Source organism: Oncorhynchus clarkii, chromosome 8 (genome assembly GCF_045791955.1).
Source record: "Oncorhynchus clarkii lewisi isolate Uvic-CL-2024 chromosome 8, UVic_Ocla_1.0, whole genome shotgun sequence".
NCBI classification, from domain to species: Eukaryota; Metazoa; Chordata; class Actinopteri; order Salmoniformes; family Salmonidae; genus Oncorhynchus; species Oncorhynchus clarkii.
This window is the reverse complement of record NC_092154.1, coordinates 27667495-27686424: the sequence shown is the minus strand read 5'-3', so window position 1 is coordinate 27686424 and position 18930 is coordinate 27667495. Positions and strand designations below refer to the sequence as shown.

Here is an 18930-nt window from a genome sequence, read left to right as displayed (position 1 = left end):
CCAACAATGTATTTCATTACGAAATAAGGTTTTGGGTCGGTGTGTTAAAAATGCTGTCATGCAGGAGAGACTTTAGGTACACAGCTGACTCTTAAACCGACTAGCCAAAACCTAAAGCTGACCCTTGCCTTAACATATTCTGTAATTAAATATTGGTTTAAGCGACAGGCGGGCCCTTATAGCCTTTGTCCCTGTCATGCACTAGAGCAGCAGAGTGATAACAACCAGCCCAAACCGGCAAGACCGGCTGCCCTGCAACCACACACCTCACCTTTAAAGTCTACCTGGCCCAGTGAGAACCAACGACGTCACGCGTCCCGTCCTCAGGACAGGTCGCGCGTCACCTTGACAAGGGTTGTATCATGGAATGAGGAAAAGAAGATCACACCATCTGGACAGAATACTTTAAGATATTAACTCTCATCGATAACAACTATCAGTAATGTGAAAATTAGACATAATAAATTGACCGCATCACAGAATTTGAAAGAAACAGTTGTAAGTCAGGTCCAGTTTCAGAATGTACCGCCAGTGCGCGAGTCTGGTGGAACGACACCGGTCAGAGCTGAGTTTCGCATTGCTGCTGTCAGGCTATGCGCTCTACCTGATTCTTGGCGCATGGGTCTTCTCCGCGGTTGAGCTTCCATATGAGCAACGGCTGCGCGAACAGCTGGAGACCGCCCGGCAAAAGTTTCTCTGGGACAACGTGTGCGTGTCTGACGAAAGGCTCGAGGAGCTTCTGACCCGCGCGCTGCATGCCAATAACTACGGCGTGTCGGTGCTCGGTAACGCTAGCGAAAACAACTGGGACTTCATATCCTCTCTGTTCTTTACCAGCACAGTTCTAACCACCACGGGTAGGTTTAGGTGGGTTGGTCAGTGTGATTTTAACCTTTGCTAAAATGTAGTTATTTAAAGTTGGTTTCATCTTCCCAAGATGGGTATCACAAAGTTGGATCACTACTAGATAATTGTGAAAACATTAAGATGAATTGAATAAGCCATTTCTTTGAGGGGGAACTAATGTCAAAATTCAATTAAAAAATATATTTTCAGTGGAAGTGGATAAATCTGAAGTTGCCTGTACCTGAGCAGGGCTGTCAGCCTCCAGGATAGGTATTGCATTTAAAAAGGTGTGTGTGCATGTTGTTGCAGGCTATGGTCACACTGTACCACTGTCAGATGGAGGAAAGGCATTCTGTGTGTTCTACTCTCTTCTCGGAATCCCCGTCACTCTCCTCTTCCTCTCCGCCCTGGTACAAAGAATCATGGTCCTGGTGACACGCCGGCCTGTGGCGTACCTTCACCTGCGATGGGGAGTAGTGTCCAAACCAAAGTTTGCCGCTGTCCATGCGGCATGTCTATCCGTTGTTGCAGCACTGCTCCTCTTCCTCCTACCAGCGGTAGTGTTCTGCAGGCTGGAGCCTCTATGGAGCTACCTGGAGTCCCTCTACTTCTGCTTCATCTCGCTTACTACAATTGGCCTAGGAGACTATGTACCTGGAGAGACTCACAATACCGTTCCCAACTCTCACCGCACGCTATATAAGCTGGCTATTACACGTAAGTTACTGTAACACAACCAACACCTAACCATAGCAAAGCCGTGAACCTCAGCCCTCACTGCTATTTACCTTGTCAAAGATACTAATGAAAAAGCAAGATAGATCGCCTGCCCTACTGCCATGCAACAATAGATTCCATAGATAAGAAATATAATCTGTTCAATCCAGTTTGATGTCACTTTAAGTGTGTGTATACAGTGTATAAAAACAGTGCACACTACAGTCTTTAGCTACACTACAGTCTTTAGCCATGTCCTATAAGTTATTTTTCAGAATGGAAACACCACTCAGTGGTGGGAAAAGTACCAAATTGTCATACATTAGTAAAAGTAAAGATACCCTAATAGAACTTGACTCAAGTAAAAGTGAAAGTCACCCAGTAAATTACTACTTGAGTAAAATTATTTGGTTTTAAATATAATGAAGTATTAAAAGTCAATATAATTGCTAAAATATACTTAAGTATCAAAAGTAAAAGTATAAATCATTTCACATTAATTATATTCATTTACAGATCCAACACTTCCAACACTCAGACATAATTTACAAACCAAGCATTTGTGTTTAGTAGGGATGACGAGGGATGTTCTCTTGATAAGTGTGTGAATTGGACCATTTTCCTGTCCTGCTAAGCATTCAAAATGTAAAGAGTACTTTTGGGTGTCAGGGAAAATGTGTGGAGTAAAATGTACATTATTTTCATTAGGAATGCAGTGGAGTAAAAGTTGTCAAAAATATAAATAGTAAAGTAAATTACAGATACCCCAAAAAATGACATAAGTAGTATGTTAAAGTATTTTTACTTTAGTACTTTACACCACTGGCTCCAATGTAGTAGCTCCGATGCAATAATTGATTTAACAACATTTTGACAGCAAGCTCTCTTCATCAGGGTATGAGTTATAAAACCATAAACTAACCATAACAACTAGCTCGGTCAAACGATAAAACATTTTTATCAAGTTATTTCCAGGATTTGCTGTGATTAATCACAAATTCTGAATTTGCTTAAATTAAGCAAAAATTAAGATTTTTCATAATTAAAAAAAAAATATTGATGACTTGATTTGGTCTAAGATAATGGTTAGCAAAATTAGATAAATTGAAAAAAGCAGACTTTCTTTAACCTCAAAGTGAACTTGCTTTTAGAATGCATGGTTGTTTTTAGCTGTATCGATTGGGTATTTGGGATGTTGTCAGTGTATTTTGAAAGGTTTCAGAAAAGACGATTAAGCACGATAAAAAATTATTGGGCAATAAAATTACAAAAAGTTAACTTGAGTTAACGTATCAACTCTTGACAGCCCTAATAATAACACAATCATAACCTCGACCACATGCTATAGTCTAGCCATCACTTGTAAGTTACTATAACCATAACAGAACCACCAATGAATTACTATATCAGTTTCATGTGTGATTAATCCTATTCTCCCCTGTTTCTCATCACTCTCCCTCTGTGTTAGTGTACCTGTTGCTTGGCTTGGTGTGTCTGTTGGTGGTGGTGGAGACGTGTTGTGAGCTGCCACAGCTGAAGAGCTTCAGGAGGAGATTCTACAGAGAAAATAATGCTCCAGAGTCAGAGACCAGAGACCAGGAGGAGTTTAGCAGCACAGAACATGATCAAATGACTGACCACCTAACTGATCAGCTGACCTTCTCCTCAGTGTCCGCCCAGGCCGCCTCCCTCCGGCAGGACAACACAACCTGGCAATAGCATAAAATAGATACTTCACTGTGTATTGATGAGAATGGAAATGTGTCTTCTGCCTTATGCCCCTCCTCCCACACACACACACACACACACACACACACACACACACACACAGGGGGTTGAGGGGGTATTGTATGCCACTGTCTTGTGAGCAGGGTGGTTTTGGGTGCTCTACACTTCCTCATTCAAACAAATTAGCTATACTGTTTGAATGAGAGATGTGTGGCTAACCAGTGTGTTGTGGGATTGGCGATTACTCTAGACCAGAATCTCCCAATCTCAGTCACTTTAAAAAAAAAAAATCTAAATAAATTCAGGGAGCTGGCATTTCATGGGAGATAGTCTCCCACAGCTAAATAATGCAATTCAGTAAAGGTATAGCTTGAGTGGTGGTGGCATTGATGGTACTGCCAGGGAGGGAGAAACATCAGTCAGACAGGCCCGGAGTTTTGCATCAGGCACCTCTGTGGCTGAAGTTCACAGCTACTCCTCTGTAGGTAGGCTGGAACATCCACCACCAAATGTGTAGTACCTACCTGGGTGATGATTCGGGAGATATAAGAGCCCGAGAGACCACCACACCACAGTCCACATCCTTACAGAAACAGGAGCAGGTGGAATAAAAAGCTTTTGCTGTGTTGATCAGGTGTTGATGCATTATTCAAGTTAGATTAGCCAGCTGGCTAGCTATAGCTAGCCAAGTCAAGTAAACAGATTTGCCATTGTCAGTCCTGCAATTCCAGAGGTCACCAACAGATATTTTTGCTTAACCCTCAACTGGTAATGAAAAAACCCCAAAAGTATTTTTAAAATGAAAAATATATATAAAAACACGTCACAATTGCAAGAAAGATGTACAATATTTACAGAGCTCTATGCCAAGGCTTCCTCACAGGTGAAAAGTGATTGCACATTTTGAAACCATGCAGCGTCCCCGGTGAGGGTTGGGGTGTGAGCCGCGTACCCTGTTCAAAGCGGCTGGCGAAGTCTGCTCAAAACAAATTGTCGTATGTAAAGCACGTGGAGAAGGGGGAGACCAAGGTTGGTTGTCACACGGATTGGTTGTCACAGTGCTTATAGAGAGCAATGGTAATGCCATTTTTTTGTAGACACCAACTCCGCCAAGGCACGTTGGCCAAGCCTATCGGGAAATTCATTCGGCCTCAGAAATTGCAGCCCAAATAAATGCTTCACAGAGTTCAAGTAAAGACACAACTCAACATCAACTGTCCCGAGGAGACTGTGAATCAGGCTTTCATGGTCAAATTGCTGCAAAGAAACCACTACTGAAGGACACCAATAATAAGAAGATACTTGCTTGGGCCAAGAAATACGAGCAATGGATATTAGACCGGTGGAAATTTGTCCATTGGTATGGAGTCCAAATTGGAGATTTTTGGTTCCAATCACTGTGTTTTTGTAAGTGCGGTGTGGGTGAATGGAGGATCTCTGATTGTATATTTCCCACTATAAAGCATGGAGGAGGAGGTGTTTAGGTGTGGGGGTGATTTACTGGTGACACTGTCTGTGATTTATTTAGAATTCAATGCACACTTAACCAGCATGGCTACCACAGCATTCTGCAGCGATACGCAATCCATCTGGTTTGGGCTTAGTCGGACTATCATTTGTTTTTCAACAGGAAAATGACTCAACACACCTCCAGAATGTGTAAGGTCTATTTTACCAAGAAGGAGAGTGATGGAGTGCTGCATCAGATGATCGGCCTCCACAATCCCCGACCTCAACCAAATTGAGATGGTTTGGGATGAGTCAGACTGCAGAGTGAAGGAAAAGCAGCCAACAAGTGCTCAGCATATGTGGGAACCCCTTCAAGACTGCTGGAAAAGCATTCCAGGTGAAGCTGATTGAGAGAATGCCAATAGCCTGCAAGTGGGTCAAGGCAAAGGGTGGCTATTTGAAGAATCTCAATTATAACATTGATTTAGATTAGTTTAACCCTTTTTTGGTTACTACATGATTCCATATGTGTTATTTCATAGTGTATGTCTTCACTATTATTCTACAATGTAGAAAATAGTAAAAATAAAGAAAAACCCTTGAACGAGTAGGTGTTCTAAAACTTTTGACCGGTAGTGTGTATATATATATATATATACACACAGACATTTGATATAATGTTTAGGGTGTTCAATCAAAAACGCTTATTTTGACAAATGGGTAAATACTGTATGTTAGTTGTGTAGATACTCCTCTAAGAAATGCCCAGGTCCAAACCTCAAGTCTCTATCATAATCCGTTCAAAAGTTATTGGAGAATGGCCAAAATTAGGATGACTAAATCAATGAAGAAAAAAGTGTTCAGAAATCTGGAAAATACCATTGCATCAATTTGGCTGGATGTTGTGCAATAATTAAAAGGCTAACTGACAGTGACAGGCTCACCATTAAACTCGTCATCTTTCTTCTCGAATCTGGACATAAAACATTATAGAGGAAAGATAGATATAGATTTTTAGACATGACATGTAGTATTTTCAGATTTTAGTATCCGTTTTTCAAAATTTGATGTTTTTTTTAAAGATTTCTCACATAAACAAGCTTACCATTGTGAAATGACAACTGAGCGTACCGCAAGCGTTCTATTTTCAATGCCTTTTACATTTAACCGTTTACATTTAATTCAGTTCGTGTGATGTTAATTTAGCTTTTTGCGACCGCGGAAACAACTTTGCAGACGAACACCACAACATGTAAAATCCTCAAAAGTCGCTCTGTCAACATTGGATGCATGAATCGTGACACATGAATCGCAGCAAATTGGTTCAATTTCAGCATTGGTGTAAAAATACTTTAATACTAATTAAATCGTTTTGGGGGGTATCTGTACATTACTATTTATATTTTTGACAGCTTTAACCTCACTACTTTTACTAAAGAAAACAATGTACTTTTTACGCTATATGTTTTCCCTGACACCCAGAAGTACTCCTTACATTTTGAATGCTTTGTAAATGATATCTGAGTGTTGGAGTGTGCCCCTGGCTATCTTTCATTAAAAAAAAACACAAGAAAATGTTGCAGCCTGGTTTGTTTAATATATGCTGTGTACTTTTACTTTTGATACTTAAGTATATTTTAGCAATTACATGTACTTTTTATACTTAAGATATCTTTACTTTTACTCAAGTATGACAATTGGGTACTTTTTACGCCACTGCATTTCAGTCTTGTCTTTGGTCATGTTCGCATTGGTCAAACAAACAAAAAACTGGTTTAGTTGACAATAGAGCCTCCCACAATGCAGGTGATGGATGCAGGATGAAGTTGTTGAAAAGCAACTACGGAACTTGGGCTGAATCACAAATCACCCCTTCCCCTCAGCCTTCCATTTGAGCCTTCACGTGTGCCTTTGCCATCTGCTCAGGTGTCCCAAAGCTGAGGGAGTAAAAATGATCTAGACAGCAGGGCTGCAGGTTTCAGAGAGAAGTGTTATCACAACAAGCACTGCATATGTTTGGAGTTTGCACAATTTAATCCAAAAGAATGGAGAGGAGTGACTAATTATGTGTCACATGCTTATATATCTGATTTATTGACTTGACACATTTAACAGATATACTTCCCAAATTAAATGTTTAACAGTTACGGAGGTTAATATCTTGTAAAACAATTTCATTCTCGTTTTATTATTTAAAAGTGGAACATGAATTGCATCGATCAAGTCGGGAGTGTGTCCAGAAGTTAATGTGTTTATTAAAGCCCATCGCCACTCTCTGTTAAATCATCCTTGGAGTTTCTTCACAACACTTTGGGATTCACGGCTGCAGTCATGACCTTTGATCACATGATTTGTGTAACGTACATGCAGTCAACATGTAGGCGTAAGTTTAAAAAAAAGTGCCCCAGAATGCAACACACTTTGAAAGACGGTGACCAACGATGGTAAAGGACTTGACAAAATTAATCCGCTCGAATGCGTCCATGACCTTCAGAAAGGGATACTGTTTCGTGTAAACAAAACCTATCACCGGCCCCAAACCAGCCATGCAAATGCATGTTGATTTCGTCTATCCACACCAGTACCCAATCCTTTCCTTTTAAGTTTGGGCGTAGTAGAGTTTGCAATGTAAAACTGACTCAAATAGAATCAAGGTCTTTGGAAAGTGTTAACAGCGCTGCCTGCTGGAAATATCACGTGGCAACACTGCTACAGGCCAATAAATACCAGTCTCAATATTGAATGAGTTCTTACTGGTATAAAATAATTGAAATCCCAAATTCTTGTTTTCATTAATCATTTATCACATTTGCTTGCAATAATATTAGAAGCCATTGATTAAAAAAATAATTATTTTTTACTTTTATTTTGAAGTTTGCATTTGAATACCGGAAAGAAAGGAACGGAAATTTAAGCAGCGTTCCATGAACGTAAATATCAGGATTGGATCTAAGAAAGTAAGTAAACAACTCTACGCATGCCCTGCAGCACTCTAATAGCATAGTTTGAACTACTTTTAACTTCATAGGCTACCTTGAAAAACGGTTTTGAATGGTGTTTCATACTGTAGGTGTTATTATATATTTTTTACTCAATTCAATACACTTCATTCTGAACTGAACAAAAATATAAAGGCAACATGCAACAATTTCAAAGATTTTACTTAGTTACAGTTCATATAAGAAAATGAGTCAACATAAATACATTTGTTAGGCCCTAATCTATGGATTTAACATGACTGAGAATACAGTTGGTCACAGATACCTTAAAAAAAAGGTAAGGGCGTGGATCAGAAAACCAGTCAGTCTGTGGCGTGACCACAATTTGCCTCATGCAGGGCCACACATATCTTTAGCATATAGTTAGTTGATCAGACTGTTAATTGTGGCCTGTGGAATGTTGCCCCACTCCTCTTCAATGGCTGGGGGAAGTTGATGGATATTGCGGGGAACTGGAATGCGCAGTCGTACACGGCGATCCAGACAATCCCAAACATGCTCAATGTTGCCCCACTCCTCTTCAATGTCTGTGTGAAGTTGATGGATATTGCGGGGAACTGGAATGCGCAGTCGTACACGGCGATCCAGACAATCCCAAACATGCTCAATGGGTGGCACGTCTGAGTATGCAGGCCATGGAAGAACTGGGACATTTTCAGCTTCCAGGACTGGTGTACAGATCCTTGCGACATGGGGCAATGTATTAATCATGCTGAAACATGAGGTGATGGCGGTGGATGAATGGCACGACATTGTGCCTCAGGATCTGGTCATGGTATCTCAGTACATTCAAATTGCCATAGATAAAATGCAATTGTGTTAATTGTACGTAGTTTATGCCTGCCCATACCATAACCCCACCGCCACGATGGGGCACTCTTTTTACAACGTTGACATCATCAAACTGTTTGCCAACAACGCCATACACGTGGTCTGCGGTTGGACGTACTGCCAAATTCTCCAAAATGACGTAGGTGGCTTATGGTAGCGCAATGAACATTACATTTTCTAGCAACAGCTCTGGTGGACATTCTTGCAGTCAGCATGCAAATTGCACGCTCCCTCAATTTGAGACATCTAACGGCAAAGTCTCCTTTAGTTTTGTTCTGTTACCAAACTTCGTATCTGCACAGTTCTTCCTGTGAAAGTGTTTTTGTAAAATATTCTGTGGAAATTGTTGGAAGTAGTCCTTGTGCACAGAACTCTATTGTTTAAACTTTTAAATCAATGGTTTTTGTTTGGTATACATTTTAAAGTGAAAAATCTGAGTGTGTAATTCCGTTACCATGGAATTGCAGTAATAAGAGGAGGGAGGGTCAAATCAGTCTCATGGGTGGGGGGAGACTGAAGTTCAGGAGGGGGCAGGCACGTGCACAGATGGGGTCTACCTGTGCCAGAGTACCTGCCTCCTTTGTCCTCCCACTATCACTGGGTGGTGGTATATACACTGAGCATACCAAACATCCTAATATTGAGTTACACCCCCCCCCCCTTTTGCCCTCAGAACAGCTTCAATTTGTTGAGGCATGGACTCTATAAGATGTCGAAAGCGTTCCACAGGGATGCTGGTCAATGTTGACTCCATTGCTTCCCACAGTTGTGTGAAGTTGGCTGGATGTCCTTTGGGTGGTGGACCATTCTGGATACACACGGTAAACTGAGCGTGACAAACCCAGCAGCGTTGCAGTTCTTGACACAAACCGGTGCACCTGGCACCTACTGTACTACCATATCCCGTTCAAAGGCACTTCAATCTTTTGTCTTGCACACTCACGGCTTTAAAATCCTTCTTTAACCTGTCTCCTCCCCTTCATTTACACTGATTAAAGTGGATTTAACAAGTGACATCAATAAGGGATCATAGCTTTCACATGGATTTGCCTGGTCAGTCCATGTCATGGAAAGAGTTCTTAATGTTTTCTATACTCAGTGTATATATTTTTTTGTACCACTGCCCCCAAGTTGTTGTGATGTCAAGTTTGCCACTCCCCACCCCCATCTCTGAATTCAAAGACTGACCTGGAATTTGAATGAAATGGAATTTACGGGGAGAGGGAATTGAATTTGTGGAATTAACCCCAACCCTGCTATAATTTAACTTTTATTTAAAGCTTTTTCATCAAACTGTCCCATTTTCATGTCAGATGGTCCAGCACAATCCTTAGACCATTGTTTGAATTTTTTATGTAGTTCTAATTTCTGGATTAGGCTTCAAATACAGGATAAAATATTACTGTGTTACAGTGCCTTGCGAAAGTATTCGGCCCCCTTGAACTTTGCGACCTTTTGCCACATTTCAGGCTTCAAACAAAGATATAAAACTGTATTTTTTTTGTGAAGAATCAACAACAAGTGGGACACAATCATGAAGTGGAACGACATTTATTGGATATTTAAAACTTTTTTAACAAATCCAAAACTGAAAAATTGGGCGTGCAAAATTATTCAGCCCCCTTAAGTTAATACTTTGTAGCGCCACCTTTTGCTGCGATTACAGCTGTAAGTCGCTTGGGGTATGTCTCTATCAGTTTTGCACATCGAGAGACTGACATTTTTTCCCATTCCTCCTTGCAAAACAGCTCGAGCTCAGTGAGGTTGGATGGAGAGCATTTGTGAACAGCAGTTTTCAGTTCTTTCCACAGATTCTCGATTGGATTCAGGTCTGGACTTTGACTTGGCCATTCTAACACCTGGATATGTTTATTTTTGAACCATTCCATTGTAGATTTTGCTTTATGTTTTGGATCATTATCTTGTTGGAAGACAAATCTCTGTCCCAGTCTCAGGTCTTTTGCAGACTCCATCAGGTTTTCTTCCAGAATGGTCCTGTATTTGGCTCCATCCATCTTCCCATCAATTTTAACCATCTTTCCTGTCCCTGCTGAAGAAAAGCAGGCCCAAACCATGATGCTGCCAGCACCATGTTTGACAGTGGGGATGGTGTGTTCAGCTGTGTTGCTTTTACGCCAAACATAACGTTTTGCATTGTTGCCAAAAAGTTCAATTTTGGTTTCATCTGACCAGAGCACCTTCTTCCACATGTTTGGTGTGTCTCCCAGGTGGCTTGTGGCAAACTTTAAAATGACACTTTTTATGGATATCTTTAAGAAATGGCTTTCTTCTTTCCACTCTTCCATAAAGGCCAGATTTGTGCAATATAAGACTGATTGTTGTCCTATGGACAGAGTATCCCACCTCAGCTGTAGATCTCTGCAGTTCATCCAGAGTGATCATGGGCCTCTTGGCTGCATCTCTGATCAGTCTTCTCCTTGTATGAGCTGAAAGTTTAGAGGGACGGCCAGGTCTTGGTAGATTTGCAGTGGTCTGATACTCCTTCCATTTCAATATTATCGCTTGCACAGTGCTCCTTGGGATGTTTAAAGCTTGGGAAATCTTTTCGTATCCAAATCCGGCTTTAAACTTCTTCACAACAGTATCTCGGACCTGCCTGGTGTGTTCCTTGTTCTTCATGATGCTCTCTGTGCTTTTAATGGACCTCTGAGACTATCACAGTGCAGGTGCATTTATACGGAGACTTGATTACACACAGGTGGATTGTATTTATCATCATTAGTCATTTAGGTCAACATTGGATCATTCAGAGATCCTCACTGAACTTCTGGAGAGTTTGCTGCACTGAAAGTAAAGGGGCTGAATAATTTTGCACGCCCAATTTTTCAGTTTTTGATTTAAAACATTTTGAAATATCCAATAAATGTCGTTCCACTTCATGATTGTGTCCCACTTGTTGTTGATTCTTCACAAAAAAATACAGTTTTAAATCTTTATGTTTGAAGCCTGAAATGTGGCAAAAGGTCGCAAAGTTCAAGGGGGCCGAATACTTTCGCAAGGCACTGTATATGATTGGCAAAACACAGGGCCCTAACCTGAGGTAGATAAACCCAATGGATGATATTGTTGCATTCCCATTACCTAGTGATCAATTATTACACCACAGAAAATTGCATGCAAACCTTCTGGTTGAATGTTTTTGTTGAAATCAGATGGAGCTTCCACCCCACGAAGGATCGGTACTCTCTGTGGTTGACATGCACACAGGTGGAGAGCCTTTGCGCATTATCCTTAGTGGTTACCCAGAGGTAAAGGGCGAGGGTGTGCTATCCAAACGACGCTACGTGAGAGAGCATCTGGACTACCTACGGAGAGTGTTGATGTTCGAACCAAGAGGACACTATGACATGTACGGAGCCCTGGTCGTGGAGAGTGAGATACCTGAAGCCGACTTGGGGGTTCTTTTCATGCACAACGAAGGTTACAGTACCATGTGTGGCCACGCAGTCATCGCTCTTGGGAGGTTTGCTGTAGACTACAAACTTGTTCAAGAGCCAAGGTCGCCAGAGACGCAGGTGAATATACACTGTCCATGTGGCCTGGTTAAGGCATTTGTGGAGTACTCCAATGGTAAAACCGGAGGTGTGAGGTTCCACAGTGTTCCAGCGTTTGCATTTGCAACAGGTAAGTTGCATTCTTTGCTGACAAGCATTTCAATACATAGTAATATTGCATATAGAGTTGCAATGAGAAATGTTGGATCTGTGTCCTGTAGAATACAAGGTATCACCATCTCAAATTACTTTACACTGCTGGCTGCCTCTGGCTATCAAGGCTAAATCTCTTTTTTGTCAGATGTAATTGTTGCTGTGCCTGGGCATGATGAAGTCACTGTTGATATAAGCTACGGAGGAGCATTCTACGCATTTGTAAGTGCAGAGCGATTTGGCCTGGATATCAACAAGTCCAAGACCAGGGATCTGGTGGATGCAGCTACTGCAGTGACCAACTCTGTCAAATCTCAGGTAAAGATTTGTTCTAGCCCAACTGTAAATTTGCAGTTTAAACAGCCACTCAATGTTCACCTCAATGTCCTGAATCCTTCAACCTAGGAGATGAAAAAACCCTGTGAATGTCTGGTTCCCCTAGGTAAAACTGCATCACCCAACCAGTGAGGACCTGGCCTTTCTCTATGGCACCATCCTCACAGATGGAAAAGATGCCTATTCCCAAGAGCCCACTGCTAACATGTGTGTGTTTGCAGATGCCCAGGTACAACAAACTTTAAATCCTGCCACGGTACAGTAGCCTTCAACAGAAGCCACTGTTCATGCTACCTGTCATATCACCATATGATTTGAAGTAAGGTTGAAAAGAAAAGTAAATGGCAAGCATAGATAAACATTGGAGACTGAAGTTGACAGTGATTTGTAAATAAGTCATTTGATATTAAAATTAGAAGAGTTCAAGTTAATTGCAACTATAGCAAGACTTCTTACATTAATGTGGTCTGATTTTGTATCCTTTTTGGTTCTCTGACACGTCACATGGGCTAGGTGGACAGAAGCCCTACAGGTTCAGGGGTCACTGCCCGTGTGGCTCTCCAGTACCATAAAGGCCTCATCCAACTCAACCAGACTAGGACCTTCCAGAGTGGGGCCACAGGATCTCTGTTCACTGGCAAAGCTGTTCAGGTACTAGGGCTGTCTCCAATATATGTTCATGCCTCTTAGCCTTTTTGGAAGTTTTCAATTAAGCTTCGTTTCATTAACACAATGATATCTCAAATGTATGATTTGTCTTGTTATATTGATATTAATTTCAGGATAGCAGAAGGTCTGTATGCACTATGCAGACCTGATAGTGCTGCAGGTGCAGAGGAGCAAATAAGAGCATAATGTACATGGGGGGGGGGGGGGGGAATACTGATAACTGCGTCTTTGCAAAACACAGCACTTTGATCGAAGGCCACTGACTTGTTGCTGCTTTCTGCAGTTGACATTGCAATCATTGCACCAATTATTCAGCAAAGATATTTGACACACAAAAGCTTACCCAAAACTAGTACAATAATCGTAGGTAAACTCAGTTTTATGCAGATTCTATTTAAAGCATAAACAAAGTTCTATAATTGTCTACCTGGAAGGCACCCAATTACTTCTCTGTCCATTTTGCACAGGACACCACATGTGGAGACTTCAAGGCTGTGGTGGTTGAGGTGGCTGGCAGAGCACACTACACTGGCGTGGCCAGCTTTGTGCAGGAAAGTGACGACAAGCTAAAACTTGGTTTCCTGCTGAAATAGGAGCAGCTACCAGTGTCCACAACCACTTTTGAGTGCATCTCCATCCAAGCAAAGGACCATATCAGATTGCAAATCAATTGTAAAAAAAAAAAAAAACACACACAAAAAACCCATCACTCATTGAAGGCCTATGTAGCATCGGTAATGGTCATAAGTATTGTGTGTACTGTATGCACAGAGTCTGACATGAGAGACATGGCAGACAAGGCTGTTGGAATTCCCTCAAACATCTGCATGGTTAAGGTCAACTTCCATGAGCAGGTGTCCAATATAACAAAGTTTGCTCCTGTCCTGTAGTGGTCATAAACACAAAATTAACTAAAAAGTGTTAAGTAGGATAACTTTGGTCATAAAGTCAGTCTTTTTTAAGGAAACAATGTCTCAGATTTCTTGGATATTTGAGGATTGGGTTTTGATTTCAGTCATGCCCAGTCATCGCCTGGTACAAAGCGATGGGAGAGCTGTGACACACTGGTCTGGACAGGAGTCAGTTTGTTGGTGCAATATACACGCAAAAATGGTTTGAACTTTGATTCTCTCAAACATTTTTCCCCCTGGGGGTTGAGACCTCCCGCTGTTTGTATTTGAAAATCCAACAGTTGTATTGGATGAAAAAACACACCCCCCTTCATTACCAATGCATTGTGCCTACAACATGTTTGATACCATTCCACTCCAGCTATTTCCACGAGCCCGTCCTCCCCAATTAAGGTGCACCAATCTGCGGTATGCACACTTTAAAGTGTCTGCTAAATGGCATATATTATTATAAACCACAACCCCATGACAGAATCTCATCTCCAGAGTCACATTTCCTATGAGGAGGAAAACTGTGGTGAAATCAGTCAGTTCAGCCTCCCTTTAAGGTGATGTGCATATCAATGTTAGTGTCGTGCTACAAAGCCAAGGTGGAACATATTGGGTAATATCACATATTGGCCTCAAGATGGCGCTATACAAACATTTTCTGCTAAAGTAGTCAAGTGACTATGAAGGAGGCTGATGTTTGTAATTTAAAAAAAAACATGTATCCATTCATAGACACATTTAGCTGTGATTGGGAATGCAGCCATTGGACAATGTTATTTTCACCTTGATTTGAAATAAAAATACCACAACCTGCATCTTTTTCCCCATTTATTAACTTCAGCTCCACCATAAAATGGAAGGCCATATTTAAATTATAGAAGCCCAATGGAGGTATCTGAAATTGTGAAAGAGAATTTGCCACACAGTTAAACTCTGGAGGAGGGCACTCCTGTGAAAGGGAAATAATGGTTGAGTAGTATTGCATTGACTGGATATGGTTTTAAATTAATTACATACAACATGAAATATGGGGGGGGCAAACAACCAACATTGTATGTACTGTATGCATAGAGTCTGACATGAGCGTCCACAGTTTTGTGAAATGGCAGACAAGGCTGTTAGATAACAACAAAGTATTTTCCTGTCCTGTAATTATTCACTCAGATCCTTGGATACGTTGGGCGTTAATGATCTAGAAAATCACCACATACAAAATTCCCCATTCCAGCAGGAAAAAAAAAGTGAAACAAAGTTTGTCCACTCTGTAAAATGTCCTCTTAATGTCAACTATAGTTGATCAACATACATCTTCCACTGGTTTTAGATTTCTCTCCCAAGTCCCAAATGTCGTTCCAACACCCAGCCTTCAAAAATTCTGTTTCCTGTACATTTGTCTGCCCAATGATTCTGCCATTAAACACAGCATGAATAGTGTCTGTTCAAGCATGAATGAGCATGCTCCAGCATGAATTTGGGGGTTGTTTAGTGAAGCTATAATGTCATTGGAATCAATTCCATCCAGACATAGAATATGTTTCCACAGGTTACATGGGCTATAAAGGTGTCAGATGAGGTCTGAGCAAATAGTGACTTTCCACAGAAGTCGTGGGGCCTCATTTATAAACCGTGCGTATGTACAAAATATACCCCAAAATGTGTGCGTGCCAGTTATCACGCATAAAAATCTAACTTGAACTGAGAATGTGCTCTCCTCGTCACTAACTTTAGACCATGCGTACGTACATCTGCTAGTGGTTGAAATATTGTATTGCAACCATGTATTTTCTGCAAATGGCGATATGATGACAAGCATATTCATAAAAAACTGGAAAACATATTATCAAGAATGCAGTCATTTGCCAGTAGTGAGAAGAGCGAAAATCACTTTTAATTTTAGAATCCAAAATAATTAGACATAGGAATCTTTTTCCTATTTATTTTCATAACCATTGTAGAATATATTCCTCTTCTTTTCTGGCCGTGATGTGTTCATATTCCCGAAGGACATAGAACAAATTACCATGCGCATCTGCCATTTCATTGGACCTAGAAGCCTAGTAAACAGATAGGCTATATGTTTTGCAATATTATAGGGAGCGCGGTTTATAATACCGACATACAGATCTTTTACATTGAAATAGGCCTACTGTAATTGCATATTTTTTTTGCCAGCCTTCTCTACAATGTTTTACAATTCTAACTGGCAATCCATCATATTTGTGCTCCTCTGTAGCTCAGTTGGTAGAGCATGGCGTTTTCTACGCCAGATCAGTGGGTTTGATCCCCAGGACCACTCATACTTGAAATGTATGCACGCATTAGCACGCATTAAAGTAGAATTGGACAAAAGAGTCTGCTAAATGGCATACATTATTATTAGTATATTTAGGTTGAGGAAAAGTCGATGCAAAACGTTCTGCTGACGGGTCCATGACAATTTGCCATTGTTTTCTCTGCCAGAAACAGACACGGTGCTTTTCCAGATACAGCATAAATTATTGCTAAAGATTAAAACATTCTGCCAACATAGTAAATAGACCGGTAGTTTATGCAAAATAAAAAGAATTGTGCGATGGGAGCGCGACATCATTGCCTATTGCCTGAGTCTATACCAAGGCAGGAAATAGAAACCCAATAATCTATTGATAAAGTAAATATCGAACAACAATTCGGATTTTAAATGCCGTGGCCTAATGCCAATAGTTCCAAATTATACAGTAAATAAAGGCCGTTATTGTCCCCATGTTACGATAGGTCTGATTTATAACAGGAAACGTGTATGTAAGGCGTAAGCTAAATTTATAAATCTCAATATTTTTTGTACGTGTACAGACTTCTCAGAAATGGTGCACGCAGGAATTGTGTGAAATTTACGCAACGGTTATAAATGACGCCCCAGGTGACCTCCACACGATAGTGTCGTCAGTCCATTCTCCCATTCTGAAATACAAATAACACGCGTTGTCAGAGGCCTCTTCCTGGTTTTAGTAAACTTCTTCCCCCTCAAACTCTGTTTATTTGGTTATTCATTTCCAGACAAACGTCTATATCCATTTTATCATTCTGTTCCATCTTGGGGGAAGAACAGTAGACCACCTTGAAACATTCACTATCCTGGGTCACATTCATCAATTGCTCCTATTGTCACATAGTAGCAAAGTTTTCAATGGAAGTGGTGCCTCCTACAGACCTCAAGAGGTTAACAGCCTGACATGTCTCAAAATGTTTCAGAACGTTATACTGTGATGAGTGGAAATATGGTTTTACGTTTCTCTGAGGCTGTTGGGTCAAGAATGTGCACTCCCAACGTTTGCCACCGGATGACAGTATAGGCCAAAAGGAGGGGTGAAGCAGCCTGTGGATGGCTGGGTTGTCTGAGTTGATAGGCTTATGAGATGGACAGTGGGTGGATCAAAGGATGGAGGGCTGGGCAGGGGGCCGGACCTCTCAGAAGTTGAGCTTGGTGACTGGCCGCTCCCTGCCAGTATCTGGCTGGCTGTTGATGCGCTTGCGGTTGCGTTTCATCTTGGACAGGTCCTTGTCGAAGACCTCGCCGGAGCGCAGTGCCGACACCAGGTCGTCAAACTCTCCGCCGTCGTCCTCGCCGCTGGCCTTCGCTTTCCGTGCCTTCCGCTCCTTCTCTCTCTGCTCCTTCAGCTGAGAGAGACACGTAGGGTAGATGGAAATATGGAGAGATCATGAAAGGAAAGACGTGGGGGAAGAAAAAGAGCTATTGCTATAAAGGTGTAACGACAACAGCTGATGTGATATTTTTCAAAAAGCACCCAATTTCCTCCTGTCAACCCTGTGTTCTGCATATTGACTACGTTCCACGTCTCAGTCAAACTGGCATTAAACATTCCAATACGATCTTGAGCCATGGGAAGTGTTAGATTGTAGCTGGTTTAGCCATTGTTGAGTGTGTTCACAAGCAAATGGGCTTGTGTGCCAGGCTTGTACCAGCAGTGGCACCATATCTAGCCCAATATCCTGATGAAAAAGACTGATGTCCAAGTATTCTGTGCATGACGCACATTTCTTAATCTAATTGAGCATTTTATCTGATTTCTGTACTTGAATGAAAGGACATCAGGATTTTTGCCAGATTAACAGGTTGAAGGACTCAGAGGGAAAGCTGATTTTGGATGGGACCAATCTTTCCCATTAATCTGAAATGTATCCCTACAGATCTCTCCTAATGCATGTTATGCAATCTAATCAGCAAAAGGCATGGAATATGAAATTGGTTCGACTCAAGACCTCTTTTGAGGTACGAAAATGTAAAATCTGAAAATTGCCCTGGTGACATATCTGATGTAATAAAAATGTAATTATTGGTTGTAATAATGTGATGTTCACCCTTACAGCTGTAACTTAAATCCATAATGAAATGAGGTTGCGATCTTCAGCACTAAATGCGATATAAAAACAGCACACAGATATTGAAACAAGGGAGAATTGTCAGGGGAAATCTTAATGAAATTCAGGATTAGCAGGTATGTACACACCTGAGTTTCCATTTTTGCCCTGCGCTCCTCCTCATCCTTGCGCCGGCGCATATTCTCATTTTCCTGACGCGCCTCGGCAAACGACCCCAGAAACTGGTCGAAGATGCCAAAGAACTCATCCGGCTGCATCTTCCCAGCATCTTCACCAAAATGCTTCACCGCCCTCAGGAACTTTGGGATTGAGAAGAGATTAACTAAAACATTCACTGATCCTAGAACAGTTTTTTACTGCAACCACTTCTGACCCGAGAAAAATGTGTGCATACATCCATTTCTG

The 18930-nt window shown here is 41.3% G+C and overlaps 3 protein-coding genes across 6 annotated transcripts in view; 2 read left to right on the top strand and 1 right to left on the bottom strand.

The window, feature by feature from the left end:
• Positions 1-378: 378 nt before the first annotated feature.
• Positions 379-3346, top strand: LOC139415618 (potassium channel subfamily K member 1-like). Its single transcript, XM_071163733.1, has 3 exons — positions 379-857; positions 1156-1563; positions 3032-3346. The coding sequence occupies exons 1-3, from the start codon at positions 521-523 to the stop codon at positions 3280-3282; spliced, it is 996 nt and encodes a 331-aa protein (XP_071019834.1). The 5' UTR covers positions 379-520; the 3' UTR covers positions 3283-3346.
• Positions 3347-7617: 4271 nt separating this feature from the next.
• Positions 7618-17153, top strand: LOC139415222 (trans-L-3-hydroxyproline dehydratase). Of its 3 annotated transcripts, XM_071163133.1 has the most exons (7): positions 7660-7697; positions 9244-9391; positions 11744-12215; positions 12387-12556; positions 12681-12803; positions 13088-13225; positions 13711-15012. In XM_071163133.1, the coding sequence occupies exons 2-7, from the start codon at positions 9266-9268 to the stop codon at positions 13834-13836; spliced, it is 1155 nt and encodes a 384-aa protein (XP_071019234.1). In that variant the 5' UTR covers positions 7660-7697; positions 9244-9265; the 3' UTR covers positions 13837-15012. The 3 variants fall into 3 exon arrangements, with proteins under 3 accessions (XP_071019235.1, XP_071019236.1, XP_071019234.1); XM_071163134.1 differs by lacking the exon at positions 9244-9391 and having other exon boundaries at positions 7618-7697; positions 13711-17153; XM_071163135.1 differs by lacking the exon at positions 9244-9391 and having other exon boundaries at positions 7633-7697; positions 11799-12215.
• The window catches only part of LOC139415221 (disheveled-associated activator of morphogenesis 1-like), a 121464-nt gene continuing 117494 nt past the window's right edge, over positions 14961-18930 (bottom strand). For both annotated transcript variants that reach the window (XM_071163131.1, XM_071163132.1), the window contains 2 exons: positions 18654-18824; positions 14961-17802 (listed from right to left, as the gene is read on the bottom strand). In XM_071163131.1, the coding sequence (XP_071019232.1) occupies positions 17593-17802; positions 18654-18824 (381 nt within the window). In that variant the 3' untranslated portion in view covers positions 14961-17592. The remainder of the gene's footprint in view (positions 17803-18653; positions 18825-18930) is intronic.